The sequence below is a fragment of the Amblyomma mixtum genome, chromosome 3, assembly GCF_055824585.1.
Source record: "Amblyomma mixtum isolate Tamu chromosome 3, ASM5582458v1, whole genome shotgun sequence".
Taxonomy (NCBI): domain Eukaryota; kingdom Metazoa; phylum Arthropoda; class Arachnida; order Ixodida; family Ixodidae; genus Amblyomma; species Amblyomma mixtum.
In genome coordinates this window covers 160,837,815-160,856,630 of record NC_143014.1, presented here as the reverse complement: position 1 = coordinate 160,856,630, position 18,816 = coordinate 160,837,815, and the positions used below count along the sequence as shown (strand labels likewise).

At 42.0% G+C, this 18,816-nt stretch overlaps 1 protein-coding gene across 2 annotated transcripts in view; it reads left to right on the top strand.

Annotated features, from left to right (window-relative positions):
- The window catches only part of mdy (diacylglycerol O-acyltransferase), a 175,720-nt gene extending 160,568 nt beyond the window's left edge, over positions 1 to 15,152 (top strand). For both annotated transcript variants that reach the window (XM_089581706.1, XM_089581705.1), the window contains 2 exons: positions 3,571 to 3,633; positions 9,243 to 15,152. In XM_089581706.1, coding sequence (XP_089437832.1) covers positions 3,571 to 3,633; positions 9,243 to 9,404 — 225 coding nt within the window. In that variant the 3' untranslated portion in view covers positions 9,405 to 15,152. The remainder of the gene's footprint in view (positions 1 to 3,570; positions 3,634 to 9,242) is intronic.
- The last annotated feature ends 3,664 nt before the right edge of the window (positions 15,153 to 18,816 follow it).

The window sequence follows — 18,816 nt, the reverse complement described above, 5'->3', positions numbered from 1 at the left end:
GGTTAATTTTCACTATATGCAGTGCTTCGAGCCCCAAGTTCATTGCCTGTAGAAGTCGATGCATTACGTGTTATGACCTGCACTTATATGGTAGTGTTTATGGAGTAATGTCACCTGCAGTCTGCCTGGGTACTCACATCTCCGGCTTATATGTGATTGGTGGTTTGCCTAAATGGCTGAAGGCATGATTCAAAAAGACCAGTGTGAAAATAGACGGAGACAAGAGAAGAAACGCTGACGACGGGATGGGAAGCGAGCACGAATCCCGCCAACTCCACACAATCGGCAATTTTGGCTAAAGGCAGACGAGGAGAAATAAACATTTGTCCGCTCCACATAAGCTGAAAATCATGTGCAACTGTTGTGCATTGCTTTTGTGGTATTCTGTGCCAATGTATCCCACAACAGCACTGGGAGTGAACACTAATTGATAAAACTGGCTTAATTCCTGATTCCTTCAATTGCTGTGCTAGATTGTGGTGGACAACCAATGGGGACTACCCACTGGTATAGTTTTGGCTCCCTGAATTTTAATTTAGCAACCAATCAGCCACTTTTGTAAAAGTGTTTTGAAAAAGGTGTCGTGATCAAAATTTTGAACTATTAGGAAGCTTCAGTGCAATTGAGTAAGCCCGTATTAATAGAAGACCAAGGTAATCGTGTAACAGTGTAATACCACTGTAACAATATGCAAGCAACAAAGCCACTTTATTTCATTCCTGTCATGGTCCTAACCAAAGTCCATGCATTTTTGAACAGGTTGTTGTAAAGGAGCACAAATATTGATTGTTTGCTCTCCATTTTTTTCTTCGACCAGAAAAATGGGACTGATCAGGTCATACTGCTGCACTACACAAGCTCCCTAAGAATATGCTAGCCTTATTGCATGGTGCTACAAAGGCACACTGGACCGCACAGGATACCATCACATTATGGTGCCACTTTCTCATGGAAATCAGCAGGGCGTTATCTTTGTCAGGTTGCACCAGGAAGCATCACTCTCGCCCAAGTAACAAAGCAGGCAGAAGGGAGAAGCCAGAATGACAGGGATGGGTAATTTAAGGCTAACTAAGGGTGACCTTCCATTAAGAAGTGGAAGGGAGAGGGGATGCATTTTTTTTGTGCTCATGCTTGCTCTTGTGCCTCGCATCAATCAACACAAGTATCTGAACGAAGAATGGGGTCAGTGCAATAGCATTAAATGCAGCACCTCAATTTGAGCATGAAGATACCAAAAAGATTATGTATGGATCCTGGCATAAAAGGTCGCTAGGCGCTACTTGCATCCTTTTTGTACTTGAATAAAAGTGCTGTCGTGGTGATTAATACCCATTCATTTTCAGAATGTTCATTTTCAGACTGCACAGTGTTGAACATTGAGCACATTAGTATAGCTGTTTTAGGGCCCTTTACCTTTTGCTAGACAACACTTATTGTACTTGGAAGTTTTCTTGCCATCTCAGTGACTTTATTATAACAAAAGGTTTTGTAAATTTTGTTTTTCTCAACTTCTCTGTATACTCTGCAACATGCACCTAAGTTCTCCCATATTGCAGCACGTACAAAATGAAAGTGATAAAAGCTTGACATTATTTACCATGCTGTGATGCACCTGTGGTATTCTGTCTACCAATCAAGCAGTAGATCGTTATTTATTTAATCAAGAAAAAAAAATAATTTCAGACATACATTTTCCTGTGCCACAGCTAAATTAATTGACTCCTCAGATGGTTTTCTTTTAGAGTTAATATATCTTTGTGTCTTATAAAGCATACATGGAAAATTAAATTTTGCAGTTTTTATTATGTGCTATAATGGAAGTTCATGTGTAGGGTCATGGATATAGTACATAACTCTACAACTCCGAAAAACTCTTATGATTATTCAAGAAGGCATAGTGTTAGGTGGCTGCTTTGTCTTCCACCCTTTCAGACGGTTTTTTTGCTTCCATTGAAAACAAAATACCTTTTCACCTAAATAGTATATTTAGACCTCAAGAAAGACTATTTGTTAGTTTTCCAGGGCAAAATACCAGCAAATTAATCTTTGCTGGAAACAGCTAGCGGCGTCAAAATTCCAGGACTTATCAAATAAACACTGAAATGATTGTGGAGTCAGTTTATATTTTGAAAATGTAGGTTATGCTTGAAATTGTGAATAAAAATTCATGTTATTACTGGTGGCAAAATGTGCCTGCATAATAGTGGTGGATGATGTACTGCTGTGCTCACTGTTTCTCGAAACATTGTTACCACGTTCGTGATATGGCATAAAAGCTCATCTATTTGTGACATGAAGCCAAATTTCCTGAAACGAAGAAAGCACTGCTAGGTTCAGCACACTCTCAGAAAAAGCTGCAAGTTTGCTTTATATACAATCGTGCACATAGCATTTCAAAGGGTTATTTAAACACTTGTGTATCCATGAAGTCGTGTAAGGGAAATGAAAAAATGTATGCTTTTGTTGCCATCATATCGTGATTTCTTACTCAGATGTTGCCTTACAAAGTGCCTGAAACAGGATTGAATATGTTCTGTATGTGTATCGAGATATAAGGGAATTAACAATCTGTGCTGAGGGTGGCCTGACACTCCATTTTTTAGAGTGGCAGTAAGAATCACTGGGGACAGTCTCACTGAATGTTATCCTGTTTTAGCACTCATGGTTTTTTGTCATGCATGTGCATTTATAAATCTTCAAAACAAACACACTGTGAAAATAAAATGGCAGCTTTAGATCCATGGAGGTGAAGTGCAAAACACCTGTTCACGGAGGTCATTTTGGTACACATTAAAGAAGCCAGGCGGTCGAAATTTATTTGGAGCTCTCGACTTCCTAAAAGATTTCAAATGCTTAGACAGTTATCAGTTCCAGGCAGCTCCTGTGACATGTGAGCACAAGGCAATACAGTTGTCTGCTATCTCCCCAGTGCCTACTTCTAGAGTGCTTGTTTCCGTATTGTCCGCTTTAGTTATAAAAATTAGTGCTAAAATCAAAATGCATTGCTCCAGTTTTGACCAAATTTGAACTAAAACATTTGGGGACACGATATAATAAGCATATCAAACTAAATTCATGTTACATAGGCACCTGGTACAGTTGTGCATTCGGACTCCTTGGCGTATCTTAATACGGCTATTGATATGTGCCGCCATAGTGGCTTCGTGGTTATGGCGCTCAGCTGCTGACCCGAAAGACATGGGTTTGATCTCAGCCACGGTAGTCTAATTCCTGTGTACTGTGCGATGTCAGTGCATGTTGAAGAACCCCGGGTGGTTGAAATTTCCGGAGACCTTCACTACGGCGTCCCTCATAGCCTCAGCCACTTTAGGACTTTAAGCCCCCATAAACCATAAACTATAAACGATTACTGATACGTCATTTGATGCCTTTTGTTTTATAAGAATGCAATATCTGAGGATCAAACAAAGTTTCTCATTATTAGGTGAAACATAGCTTGTGAAAAATTCCACTGGCGTGAAAAAATTTTCCATTCAGTGTAAGCAACAATAATAAAGGTGAAGAACTGCTACAATGGAAAAAAAAATATTAATATTTTTTCTGTTTCAGTATCTCGTCAGTGTCCCCCTGAAGATGTTCAGAGTGTGGGCCTTTTTTGGTATGCTTGCTCAGGTGAGTCAATGAAGATTCTTAACTGACCGACTCCTGTAGTAGGTGATTGGGCAAAAAAAATTACACGACTTCTAGCTCCTGTGGTATAGTTTCCTGTGGAGTTATACAGGAGTGTTTTCTTGGAGCTCATCAGTTATTGGCTGATGTTGTTTGTGCTTCTCTTTCTCTCTCTGTGTACACACACATACATGCACACATGTGCCACTCTTAAAAAATGGAGGATTGGCCTCTGTGCAGGGTTGCTGTGTACAGTTTTTGTGGAAGTATTGTTTCTACAGGCAGCTGCATCAATGCGCTAGTAGAATGAGATAATTGGTTTGCTAATGAAAAGTCAGTGGAAACAGACTGCATTTTACTGCTCTAGATAATAAGCTATCAGCAGTAAAGTGCACCAAGTTGGAGTTGGAGCAGTGCATGAACATTGTTTCAGCGAATGTTGGCAAGAACTACGCAAATCAGTTTCTGAAACGTTGCACTAGGTAATCGAGTATGTACAGTGCACCATGAGTTATTCTTGCAAGGCACTGCTAGCCACTTCGAGGAACACTGGGGACAAATTGAAGTTGGCCTGTATTTACAGGGTACCACATTCTAAAAAATCTGCCTTAGGTATATAAGCGGAATTGGTCATTCTATACTTAACATTCACAGATCTCTGGGAGTCCTCATAGCACTCCTGGCGCAGTGGTGCAGCGGTTAAGCGATGCGCCACTGCCCTGCGATGGCAGGTGCTGCCATTGGTGGGGCTTGAGTGACCGAGGTTTCTCTTCCCGAGTGACCAGTCGTTAACGGTCCGGTAGGCAGGTTGTGATGATACCACAAGGTCACATGACCTAGGTGGCTCACCTAGGTTGCTTCTCCAGGGATTTTTCGCTCACAACGCCAAATGCTGGATTTTCTGCAGACTGGGAGCCTTAACTTTATCGTGTTAATAACAAATAGGCCACTCTCACCAAATACAGAGCTTTTATGATCTAGAAGTGACCAAAAAATGATATACAGGTGTCGCCATCATAGGCCGATTTTGCAAGTAAAATGTGTGCGTCAACACCGATATTTGGGTGCGAATCCCAGTGGTGACACTACACCACCATTCACTTCAAATTGATGGTGACCCATGCTTTTCATTAAGAATTTCACGAATTTGAATCGATTGGGAGGAAAATTTTTTAATCCATTTTTCTCTGTGGTTATCGTCTCTTGCTGCCAGACAAAAAGAGCCGAAGGGTCAATTTTTACTGAGAACAATACTTGCGTGGAGTTGTCCTCGGTGTCCCTTTAAAGCTGCAAAAACCAATCCTCGCATCATTGCAGTATGGTTGTGAAATCTACCACATCATTTCAATAGCGGACGCCGCGGTGGCTCAGTCGTTATGGTGCTCGGCTGCTGACCCGAAAGACGCGGGTTCGATCCCGGCCGTGGCGGTTGAATTTCTTTGGGGGAGAAATTCTAGAGGCCCGTGTACTGTGCGATGTCAGTGCACGTTAAAGAACCCCAGGTGGTCGAAATTTCCGGAGCCCTCTACTACGGCGTCTCTCATAGCCTGAGTCGCTTTGGGACGTTAAACCCCATAAACCAAGCCAAACCAAACTATCATTTCGATAGCTAGTTTGCACATAGCATGTCTAAAACTATATGCTTCATTTCATAGCTATTGAAACAGTGTGAGGAATAAGGACAGACACCAGTATGGTTGAGCCGACTTATAATGAACCCGACGGTCACAAGGATTGCGTATGTTGTATCAGAAGTTCGTAATAAGTGGACTTGCCCTATTTCAGCCAAAACACAGTAAAACAAGAGTGGCATTTGTTTCTTTAAAAGTCTGTTGTGTAAGTGTTTCTTGAAGGCATGGCTTATCAATCCACTTTGTAAGCTTTCAACCGCAATTATGTGCTCCTGATCAAGACCCTTGGTGCGGACGAGCCGTTTTAGGGTTGCAATAATACCAATAGTGATTGAGGCATCACAGCAACTGGTAGTAGACCACCATCCTTGTCTTCAATCCTCGAGAAAGTTGTAAGGATGCAGCAATGAAGCGTCCGCAGCGCATTGTACTCTAAACAAAACAATGCCTCACCACGGAGACTAGGCTAGTCACTGACCGTGTGCAGCAGTTTCGCTTTCAATGCTGCCCCTGTCTCGCTCCTACTGCACTTCTACTTCCACTTTAAACACTTTTCTCAGCCGGCACACACTGATTGACCCTGTAGCCTGTCTGGGCGCGCTTGGCCAGCAGTTAACTGCCATTTAAATGCCACTTTTTTAATTGTTTTTGGGGGATCAATGCTTTCTTTGGGGGAGATCACGGGAGCTGGGAGACACTTTTTGGTCTGCACGCTGGAGATGCACGTGTTTTTTTGACTTGGGGGTACGAGTTTAAGGCGCGTTCTTGTTCGTTATAACCAAGTCGTGCAGCCACGGTTGTTTGTTTTATCTGAGACATAGTGCCATATCCATGATACATATTTTGACGGTAACTCCATCGCCATTCATAATAGTGGGCTTGACTGTAATGAGGTGTACACAAGTGCCGACTACCAAGTGAAAATTTATTTCATTGTAAAATGTTTAAATAGCCAACAGGAAGAGGTGGAAAATGAGTTATTGCTGCATGATCTACAGAAATCAGCGTAATCATGACAACAATAAAGATATTACAAAAAAGGATATGGTTATTTGCATATAAGAAAGGGAGAAAAAGTAAAAGGCAGGAGGTTAACCAAGTATAATCGCCAGTTGGCTACCCTACACAGGAACAATTCTAGATGCTAAGGTTATGAAAAGTTCCTGTTCATATCAGACACCTGTGATTCTACTGGATAGATAGGTGCATGTAAAGTAATATGAAATTTATGAAAAAGGAAGTTTGTGACTAATTTTATGAAAGAGCTTTGTGGAGTTGGTAAATGCAGTTTCAACATTATGTTCTGTATCTACATCATGCTTTATTTTGCAGAGAAGCAGGTTAGTGCGAATTCAGTATAGCAGCTTGAATGAAGTCCAGATTAGTGTGGTGAAAGCTAATTAAATTTGGTGTAGTGGTGTAGTAAATGAATATTAGTAACCTTTTCTATCTTTTCTTTTTAATTGGTTGCAAATTTGCTTTATTGGCAGCTAGAGAAGCTTTTCCATGCTTTCACTTATCCTTAATGATATTGTTTTTAATTGTGATGAGTGAATTTGGCCGAAATACAGTCGTTTTATTTTTTCTTTAAGTTAGTGAGGACATGTTATATCTTAGAATTGAAAGTTTTTAGCAATTCTAGTTGCCTAAAAGTCTATTCATTTTGATGAATTGTTTAGGTAATCATGGAGGAAAAGTTACTGCTTTTTCCCACAATATTGCCAGCAATACTGTTTCAGCTTCATAGGTGCAACATCTTCCACCTTAGGTGCTGGGCTGCTGATCCGAAAGACACTGGTTTGACTCTGGCCGCGGCAGTCTCATTTCGATAGAGGAGGCGAAATGCTAGAGGCCGGTGTGCTGTGTGATGTCTATGCACGTTAAGGAACCCCAGGTGGTCGAAATTCCAGAGCCCTTCACTACGGGCATCCCTTATAGCATGAGTCGCTTTGGGACGTTAAACTCCATAAAACCATCTTCCAGCTTAAAAGACTGGAAGAGGTTGTGCGCATGAAACTGAAGCTGTATTGTTCGCAGTAGTGTGGAGAAAGCAGTAAGCAGTAGCTCTTTGCTCAGATCATGTTGAGTACTCTGTGTGTGTGTGTGTGTGTATGCACAGATATTGCACGACGTCAGTTGCATGGTTCACCTTTAAGGCAACCATGGCTGTGCAACAACACGGGGGTTGAATGTGCGGGCGGTTGCCTCACAGCCATAGGAGTGCTGCAGTGTGTTGTTCAGCAGTAGCAGCCCTAGTTGCTCGCTGCGACCATCCCGCGATGTGGCTGTGAGAAAGCAGCACATTGCTGGAGCAGTTGTTTGAGGGTTTCAGCTGTGCTGTGAGCACGGCTTGGCTGAAGTTGCAACCACACCAACAATATATAGCACCTGGTGGAATACAGTGTTGTCATGTGGGGAGTGCCTCCCAATGCCTGTAAAATGTGATAGTGCACAATATCTAATCAGATGCATATGGATTCATACAAGGAGAAAGGGAATGTTTCATTTTTGAATGGCAGTATGATACACTGGGAATTTCTTTATTCCTATGATATCTTTGCCTTCTACACAATGATTTAAGATTCAGGTGATACCTTGAAAGACGTAAAAGAATTGCAAGGTTCTTGATGTATAAAAATTCTAATGCTGAAGTAGTTCAAAAGGATATGAAATTATTACTATTATTATTATTAGTGGCCCTTTATTAATAAAATAACAAAGGAAGGAAAAGATGTTGCTAGCCGCGGCATCTGCCATCAAAACCTGAAGCACCTGAGCTTGCAGCTGGCATGAGAAAGAGGACAGGGAGAGGGAAAGGAAGGGGGAGCGATAGAAAAAAAAAGGATGGAGGTTAGAGGGTATGAAATGCCAACTTATTTAAAGTGATATAGACGCCGCCGAGGTGGCTCAGTGGCTATGGTGCTCGGCTGCTGTCTCGAAAGACGCGGGTTCGATCCCGGCCGCGGCGGTTGAATTTCTTTGGAGGAGAAATTCTAGAGGCCCGTGTACTGTGCGATGTCAGTACACGTTAAAGAACCCCAGGTGGTCGAAATTTCCGGAGCCCTCCACTACGGCGTCTCTCATAGCCTTAGTCGCTTTGGGACGTTAAACCCCATAAACCAACCATTTAAAGTGATGTGCAGTGCTACTTATCAGCGTGTTTTACTTGTGCAAATGAATGACTACTGGTGTTGGCACAGCCAACAGTGCCACTCCATATTCAAGCTCAGTGTTAAGTAAGGTTGTGTGTGACTGGTGACTATTCGGCTGCAGCAGTCACAGAAGCAAGACAAGCCTGCTTGCACCACTCTTCACACTGTGGCTTTGTTCTGTCACCTAGTGGTCAAATGTTTAGGGGAATCCCCCAAGGTGGAGTAGATTTGTAATAAGGGAGTAATTACTCATTGGCATCCGCCCAAGCGCAGCCATGCGGCTACGAAGGAAAGCTGTACAGCTTTCTCAGAAACTTCGTAGTTAAAGAAAAATTCGTCCTGGTACGGGGTTCGAACCCGGGACCACTGCTTCACCGGAGCAGTCGCTCTACCAATTGAGCTAACCGGGACGGCAAGCTTATGGTAGGGCAAGAGTGAATTGATCAATAACTCGAAGTGGGAACAGTGGTCAAATGTTTTGGGGAATCCCCCAAGGTGGAGTAGATTTGTAATAAGGGAGTAATTACTCGTTGACATCCACCCGAGCGCAGCCATACGTCATCTATCACTTGAGTGCTTCAGTGTTAGACTTGTATAAACACATTTTGTATGCACTACTGTGGCCCACAACAGAAGCCAACTAGGCGCATTGATTTCATGCTGGCAGAAAATGCAAAGGAAGGTGGACACATGAAATGTGTGCTGTTTCTCTTGTTTTGTCTTTAATGGGTGTTTTTCTCTCTTAACATTGGCTTTCGTGTAGTAAAGCAGTAATATTTTGGTTTTATTTGTGCAGTTTCTTCATTGGGTGTTTTATTTATGTATGCAGGTGCCTTTTGCATTTGTTATCGACAACTGTTTCCGCAACCGGTACAACAACCTGGGCAACATGGCTGTCTGGATTTCACTCATTATTGGGCAGCCCTTGGCTATACTGATGTACTATCATGACTATTACATCATCAACTATGGCACCTCACGTACCTTGTGATAAGTTTTGTTTCTGGCCAACTGCACTGACTGTTGTAGTAAAAATGACTAACCGCTGTATTATTTTTGCTGCTTGGTCTTTATGAATGCTATGAAGAGTTCTTACTTCCTTTCCCCCCCCCTCTTTTTTTGTTTGCGCTACTCATACGGATGAAAAGAGTTTGTTGCAGTTAGGTGGTGTATAGCTCAGCAACAGGCAAAATATGCGACAGAGGCATATATTTCCTGTGTAAGAATTTTTGTGTGAACTAAGCATGCATGCCCATCTGTCCTGTGTTCGCTAAGTGAAAACTTAGCGAACACAGAACTTAGAAAAAAACTGACACTTTTTTGGAGGTAACTGACAAGATGGAAGACCGTACTATTATCGCAGCAAATTTGCATGCATCATTTGCCCGTGACACCAGCTGACTCTGCTTGGTTTATAAAAGTAAGTGCCATTACTGAGTAGGAATTTGGCTGTCTGCTTTTATCTTGATTGTCCACCTAGAGCCAGCCTCAGACACATTGGACCACACTTGAAACGGACCATGTGTTAACTGATGCCTTGAAAAAAATGTCATAATAGTTTTCTTCTATTATACCTTTTATGCATGGGTGCCTTTTCACTTCAGCTGGTTATTTATTTTGCCTTTCTGATGGTGCTCACGCTACAGTGAGCAACTTCATGATATGCAAACACGACAAGGTTTGCATGCAGCTCAAATTTGTGCTTATGACGTGCCTTTCGCCTTTAGCACGCTCTCTGAATGTAAGGGCAGAGTGTACCGTAAATGTGTTAATTCTTCCCTGCCTGTTCAGAAGTTTGATGATGTGCTGACATAGCTTTGGGTTCTTACTTCCAGGGTTTTAAAAATCTTAGTACCTTATGTGTGCTTACAGTTAAGGCTGTGATGAGAGAAGTTGTAGCTCAGTATGCTCAACATTTTGTGCAACATGTTGTGGCTGCAGTCCTGTGTTTAATGCATTGTTTCTCTTGATCAGCTCATCTTTTTAACTTCACATATGTGGCTAACTTAATGCAAGCTAAACAGTTGCAAGCAATTCCTCTGGAAATGATTCTTGGCTTCTTATGTTTAACAGCATTTCAGTTCCTGCTTTGTGGCTTTCACTTAATTGGCATGGCAGGCTGTTTGTTTTTAGGTTCTTTTCTTTCATAGCACTTTCTACCTCTTTATATATTGTGCTCTTTTATTTTTGCACTGTTTAGGCATGCTAAAAAAATAGAGAAGTGCATTATCTAAAAAGGATTGTTGGCTGATGCATTGAGAATAAAAAAAAAAGTGCCATATTGTATGCCTACTTTTAGGCATGATAAATCTGAAAAATGATTGTAAACACCATTTAGTTGCCTTAATGTCAATATAGGTGTTACATCTCTTGCAAGCAAATGTTCACTATGTATTTATCACACCATAAATTTAAAAAAAGAAGTTTGGGTCTGACTGTGTTTAGTTATTAAAATTTAATCTCTGTAATGAAATTTATGCCATTCAATGTATGTAGTTTCACTGCACACAGGACACAATTTTTGAAGATGATGAGCTGCATTAAAGAGCGTCTTGTCTGTGAAGTTCAGGGTGATGTTGATGTTTCATATACAAGTGCTGTGCAGAAAGACACCTATGCCATAGAACAGTATGTTAGCTTGGTTATAGTGTGCAAAGTTATTTTAAAAGAGTACTTTTAGTGCATATTCATTTTCATCAGGCATAGTAGCCAGGGGTGGATTTATGGGTCATTCTTGGAGGGGACAATTGTGGGGGGTGGTCCTATTTGAACCATGTATTTCAGGGCCTTTTTTTTGTCAAAAAATCGGCTTCAACATTATTTTCCTGTGTAAAATTTCTCGCTTGGGGTAGATGACCTTCCCTCTTTAACCCTTTAACCGCTAATTTATTTTCCGAAAAATGTACCAACATCGCCAATTTTTTTAAGTGACCATAGTTTTCTCCATGTCATTCTGTTTCTGAAAATATATTACTTCAATGGTTTCTGGTCAAAATTAACACAAAAAGTTTAAAAAGAAAACCAGTTTACGAGGGTGGCTTTCCCACAGTGCATGCCATAGTAATGGGTAGAATGCATTGAACTACCGCGTATTTATTTCATATTATACGCTGTGACACAAAAGAAAGTGCATAGACATTGCTTCGTCCTAAAAGGAAGGCCTCGTTCAGCCTTGAGATCACGAGCCACAACTTCCAAGGCCTGGGGTGCGGGTGGGTCGCTTCATCTACGGTTTTCATATTGGCAAAATGGAGGCAGCGGATCAACGCGTTGGAGCGGTTCCTGCTCATGGCCTTCCTGAACACTGGTGTCTGCAAACCTTCTTTTGTAGACCAGTACATTTCCACTCGAGGTTTACCAACAATACCCCGCAATATTATCAGAGCAAGGAAGACCATGATCTCATCGCGATCTGCCGGTTTCCATGCAGAACGCCGAGCAGCAAAGTACTCTACCGCGTAGCGGTTCGTCTCTGTGATGATTACGTCAATGATGTCCCAGTCAAAAAATATCTACAACCAGCCGAAAATGTCGTGCTCGTCAGTGGGCTGCCGCAAGATCCGTGGAGGCGCGAGTGGCGGGTTTTTCGTGCTCACATGCTGCCCCACACGTGCAGCGACTCACTCTCGTCACTGTCGCCACTTTCGTCATCATCTGAAGCCGACTCCAGCACGTACAAAGTCCGAGTCACTTTCAGAAACAAATTTCATATTCTCAGAAATGCTGCTGTCACAACTGCTTGAAGAAATAGCTTGTTTTCTTGGGACACTGCCACCACTGGCATTCCTCATGGATGACCCCATTGTGAAATGGCTCTTTTGAGCCTTCAATTATGCGCCAAAGGCGCAAAATGCGTTTTTTTATGGTCGACTACCGTCCTCTAGTGTTCAAAATCGCAACCAGTGCAACTGACGACCGTAACTCGTCTTTTGAGGTGGCAGCACCACAATATCGGGCCGGACGAGTGTGACTTGTCATTGGCGATTTTGGTACGATCTCCCATGACGAGTACAGCTCGGGGTTGGCGGTTAAAGGGTTAAATCCAACCCTGATAGTACAGCATCAAAATTTGAGAAGGGAGGTGGGGGGGCGTGCTCAACAGCATTCTTAAACAAGAAAACGCAATAGCATTTAGGTTGCCCGCTATGGTGCCTATGGTGAGTGTCTAATGTTCTTCGATTTTCCCACCAAAACTCTTGGTTGGAACCCGTTTCATTCCCCTTATATGGTTTCATAAAACCACCTTCCAGAATGTTTGATACCTTCCATGGGATTATTGTATGGGATTATACTATTCCAACTAATATACCTTAATCCGTCAACTAACCCACACTAATCCACCTTAATCCATTTTTTCTGGGTGGGCCTACTTCCAAAATTTGGGAGTCCTTTGGAATTTTCAGGTGCGGACAGACCTACAAATTTTTGGAGACCTCAGTTTTTCAAACTTGGCAGTCCACTAGTGATAACGTGGTGTTGGTGTCATGACCCTTTCAATCACATTCGTAGATTGTGGGTAGTAGTCTTATCACTACTGGTGCAGTGATGCAGCGTTCGGAGCATCACTACTGCCCTGGCAGGTGGGGCTTGTGAGACCCAGGTTGCTCTTCCTGAGCTGCCAAACCCGGTGGGCAGGTTGTGACAACATTGCAAGGTCACGTGATCTCTCTTTACCAATCATTCAGAACTGTGAATTTTGTGGTGCTCAGATTGGTTTGTTGGTAGTCACGTGACCCTGATGAAGTCATCTCCCTAGTTGACCAATCGGGAAATTTCAAATGTGGTGGTGCGCTGATTGGTCAGTTGGGGTCACATCATCAGGGTTGTGTGACTCCAATGGACCAATCAGTGAATTTCGTTATGGAGAAATCGGAAACCACATGACAACAGCCTAAATACTATCGCATAATTAACTTCGAGTAATATAGTGGCCATTGTGTAGTTTTGTTCATTTCATTTAAATGATGACCTCTTGTGCTTCATGCTGGTAAAATTCTTAGCTGCTGTAAGTAAGGATTCATCTACAGAAATGTAAGGGCATACTTTTCATGTTACCCATTTAATATCAATACTTCTCAGAACAGGGACTGAAAGATGTACTTACCAAACCGCACACTTTCTGTTCATGAAGTTTGATGTAGAACTAACAGACAGTTTACAATTTGCTGTGGCAGCCTATAGTCTTTCGTCCTCTGCTATAGTACACAATGTTGACTGTAATGCAAAGGCACAATATCTTTTGAAAAATAGCACCTTGATGGTCTACAGGCATTGTTGTAATGTAAAATATCTGGCTGTAAAGTGTTGCATTTTTAGGCATATTATTTATGCATAGACTCAAATGGCCCTTATATAGTGGATTATATTTCAGTGAAACTATGCCATCAGCTTCAGTCTGCCCAATTCTTGAATAGCTTCTTTGTCTTGGTCCAAATTTGTTGGCAGAACCGATTCAGTGTGCTTTTGTCTTTTTCTGCTCACCCTTTGCACGTGGGTTACATGCATTTGGATGTTGGTTTCACTTGACAGTAGAGATGGAAAACAGAGAAAGTAATAGTATAATTGCAGAAATTATTTCAGTGCCGTCTTGGAAGCTTTCTATAGGTGCTGATTGTATCATTAGTTGCAAGTTGACCTTCTGTGGTGTTCTTGCATGTTAGCAGCTGCAAGGTGTTTATGTGAATATTGATGAAGTGCCTAATATGTGACTGGCATGGACAAAAACGCTGAAGCACAGCTCATACTGGGAACTGTCTTGCTAGTAAGACGCCGGAGTTGTTTTCAATAAGTTAGCTTTGCCGTGCTTGAAAACTTCTTTAGGAGCCATGTCCTGTTGCAATTATCTGTATAGTGAGGAATGTCATTACATGTAATGCTTTGTCACTATCGCTGCTTGCACCATAATGTTCCATAGCATGACCCTAACATTTTGCAGCCTTTCTGCTTCTCTTTGAGCCACACTGCTTACAAAGTGTTGCAGTATATAGTGAGGTGGTGCGAGGGGTGAAGAAATGTGTATGAAACTGTGGTCTGGTATTTGTCAAGAATATGTACATTGGTGTATATAAATGCTGAAATGTTTGTATTTAGAAGTTTTATAACCGAACAAATATGTTCATCAGTTTGCTGTTTTACCTTTGCACTAGCTCCACTGGTTATGGTTTGATGTTTGAATGTGAAGTGAACACCAGTATTCATTTCACTGAACATGCACTGCTGGGCATTTCAATTGCTTTAATGTCTGGAGATATGTTGTTTTGCTAGTTCCTTGTTCACACTACAAATGCATTTTTGCCATGGAAGATTGAAATCTTAGTAGCATTTGTATCTCGAAATCTAGTCCAACTAGCTCATTGTACAAGACCAGTGTTGTATGCTTGAGACTGCAGAGTTTGAAATTTTTTACTGCAAAACTTGCTGTATATATGCACTGTACCTCCTGTTTAGTGTTGTTTAGATACTGTTTTGGCCTGGGGCTGAATTACTGGACGATCACTATCTCAAAACTCTCACAAAACAGTCACAAAGCCTTGCTCCTATTGGTCGGCATGGACTGGTGGATATATTGACCAATAAGAATGGGCCTGACGGATCTGTTTGTGACTGGTTTGCGATTTGATCGTTCCATAATTCGGCTCCTGGATATTATTTTGATAGCTTCTGTCCAAACAGACTTGCTGACTGAACACCTAGAAATGTACCATGTTTTGTGATATTAAATGCAATTTTCTTACAGAAAGAGTTGTTTTCTTAACAACACAAGACTATAACAACATATTTAATTGGTGGGCGCTGCCAGCTTTGTATGGCATAACGTTAAGTTTGCGGCGTTTTAAAGGCTGTGATGTCTAAAACATGAGTGTGCCATAGACAGGGTTCATGCTGTTTTTCAGCCATGAAATTCAAGGATTTTCAAGGACTTCCAAGGACCCCCGACTATTTCTTTCAAGGACTTAGCAACACATCATTTTATTAGAGAAACTTTTCTTACATCTCACATATCTAGCATTTATTGCACAAGAGACTTTCAATGTAAAAAATAAACCTCTTGAGGGCCGTTTACCAAAAAAAGAGTTGCTAGTAAGAGCGGTAACTGCGATACCAACAAATTTCTGCCCTTTCTACCCACAGCTGCACCTCACATTTGCCTTGCGTCTGCAAGCTTCGCTGTTGAAAGCGTCGTGGAACTTGACCACATCTTTATTTTATTATAAGCTGATGGATTTGACATCTAGCCGTATCAAAAGCAGACTTTTCATTCAGCTCTGGCCGCTTTAGACGTGCCATCGGCTGCGGTTTCGGTGCGAAACAGGCTACGCCTAGCAACGACTACGGTGGCCAAGCAGCAGCGTAGCCCGTCGCCAGACGTGCCAGCACGCGGCATCATTGCGAAATGATTGGCACCTGAGCCAGCATGCTCAGTCTTTGCTAGCAATCGTTCTAATAACAAAGCTGTTTCGACTTTTCTGGTGCGAACTTTATGTATGTATAGCGAGCCAAGCGATGCTCGATCGCTGTTGCCCGCATTAAAAATTTCCTGCATGGCAGCACAGCTGTGGGCGATGCTGAAGCCCCTATAACTTTGCTTTTCTATGGTGGACAGAAAATTTTACAGAATAGCTTTAGGTGAATCCTGCGTTGCGTTAGCAGAGTGATGCATGCGTGCTTGCTGTGTGCCGGTGAACCGCTTGCGTCGCAACTGTGTAGACTTCCTAGGCTTACGGCGCACCAGGTTCTGTGCCCAAACCGTGTTCGCACTGCCTTTTCGCTTGGCGCCCAAACCTTGCTCGTGGGGCAGGTTACAGGGTGACGGTAGCCATGTGCAGCCTCGGGCGGAGACAGTGGGGCTTCGTCTGCGTTTACGCAGAGCTCTTGCCGAAGGGACAGCAATCAAAGCCGCAAAGGTGGAGCTCCGGTGAAGTTATCTCCAACAAGATAATTAACAAAACTTGAAGGATACTAGCGTTTTTCCACGGCCGCCTCCCTCACCACACCAGAATTCAAGGGTTTTCAAGGACCCCATTAAAATTCCCGGACTCTCAAGGCCCTTGAACACACTTCTTCCAAATTCAAGGGTTTTCAAGGTTTTCAAGGACCTGCATGGACCCTGCATAGAGTGCTTCAGCTGTGGTCAATTTATAGCCCAACACCTGCTCATTACTGAAATGCCTGCACTGAAAGGTTCACTCTCAGTGTGGTGCTTCCCAATACAATGTGAAAGTCAAGGTTTTATTAGTTCACCCTGGTTAAACATGGATGCATGAACAGAATGTACTGAAAATGTTTGCTTTTTCAGAAAAATTCCCCATGGGCTTAACTGGCACGATAATAAAGACACTCAAAACAGATGGGAGATGACAAGAGATTCTCAACATGGATGCCTTGTAGATAACCTCAAATAGAAATTTTTTTATTTATGATAGGACTATGCACGAGTAATACTTCTCAACAGCAAAATGCATGTGAATGAGCATGCTGTCAAGAGCAAAAAAAGTGGGTAACAAGGACTACTATAAAATGGTTTAGTTTTATGGGGTTTAGCGTCCCAAAGCAACTTGGGCTATGAGGGATGCCGTAGTGGAGGACTCTGGAGACTCCGGGTAAATTAGACGACCTGGGGTTCTTTTACCATGCACTGACATCGCACAGTGCAAGGGCCTCTAGCATTTCACTTCCATCAAAATAAGACCGCCGCAGTCTTTTTTACCATAACTACTATAACAAAGAGTTGGGTTACTTGACCTCGAGGCCCAATCAACTAACTCTTTGTTATATTAGTTATCTCGGCTCCTGACCCAAAAATTATTCTCTGCTTAGCCATAAGGACGACATGAAATTTCTATAGTGTATATCTGTCAAAAAGCAGCGATTATAATATAAAGCAAGCACACCTGGTGGGTTACCCTGTATGTTGTAGTTGGCACGTCATTATGTACTGTCAAGCACCTGTCAGTTCTGCTGTTTTTTCAATGAATGGTGTGTCGCTGAAGATGCTTGTGCACTGAAATGAAATTATTGCACGAAACATTCAGCATATCATAAGTGGAGTAGTCCGCTTTCAACAACGAAATCTTTGTTGGTCGCTCAACCACCTTGGAATTTTCGGAAATAGACTGCAGAACTCTTGTTTCATAGTGCACAAAACAACTCATATCTGATTCACAGCATTCCAAAACTCTGGAAAGGGCATTCACATTTGCTAGCAGAAATGTCAAGATTTGGAAGCAAGTGATGAAATGCATCTCATTGAAGGGACAGAGAGGACAGATTGGAACTGGTGAAGATTGATGGCATACCAGTTTATGACAAAAAGGCTGCGTTTACAGAAAATGAAGCTCTTGTAGGATAGAAAAGTGAAAAATGAAAGAACCACCACCACTGAACACCTCCATAAGTACACTGCAGAGATGTCAGGTGAGAATTTTTATTCAATAAAACGAAAAGCAAAGGATTATGTGCTTGGATATTAAGGTAACTTTTTCATTGCTACTGCTGGTTTTTGCACTGCTACTGCTACAAAGAAGACAAGCACAAACTGAACATGGAAAATTAAATGAAGCAAACGTGCAACACTTTATCATTGCCTGTGCTGTCTGAAGAGGGAAAATTGTGTTCCAATTTCAACTTCAAAGTTATCGGTAAAAAAAAGCACCATGTGCTGCCGTACAAATACAGACTGTTCCAAAGAGCCCAGATATCGGATTTTACGAAGAACAAAACCGTGATAGAAGTGCTCTCCATGCTCCTTTAAGCCTTGCACATAAGATGGAAATGGAAATGGTGCAGGCTTTGAAATTGCTGTTTTGAAGTCGTTCTCTATTGAACATGCACAAGACTGCCATCTATTGCAGAGAGTGGAATGACTTTTCCGAATACTGCCGAGCTTACTTTTCCGCAAACCGCTGATTTGCTTGTGGCTGGACTGCCACCGGAAACTTCATGCTGTTTGCACTTGTTTTTTCAGTTGGAAAATCAAATTTCACTTGTCTAATGAGAGTTTTTGTGTCAGAAGCTACATTGTTTTTAACTCGCTAACTTCCCTAGTTACACAGAAATAGTGTTAGCATGTCTGCCCGCAAACCTTTGATGCTGGGTGTACATTTGGTTTCTGGAACTTTTTACATCTTGCATTTTGTGCACTGTGAAGTTGATGGCCACTACATAACCCCAGTTTGCTTACCAAAGGTTTCTGCAGTACTATGCAATGTCAAGACAATGGCTTTAATGACTAAGGTTTGTTTCTCAGCAAGATGAGAAGGCACTTGTAATTAGTGTCAGTTTAATTTTTTACTGACAAAGGGAACTGCCATATCAAAGGTGCAGATAACGTAAGGGAAAGGCGTGAATGTAATTTAGTCAATGCATAAGGAAAGAGGAGAGATGCATCTGTCCAGTATTCCATT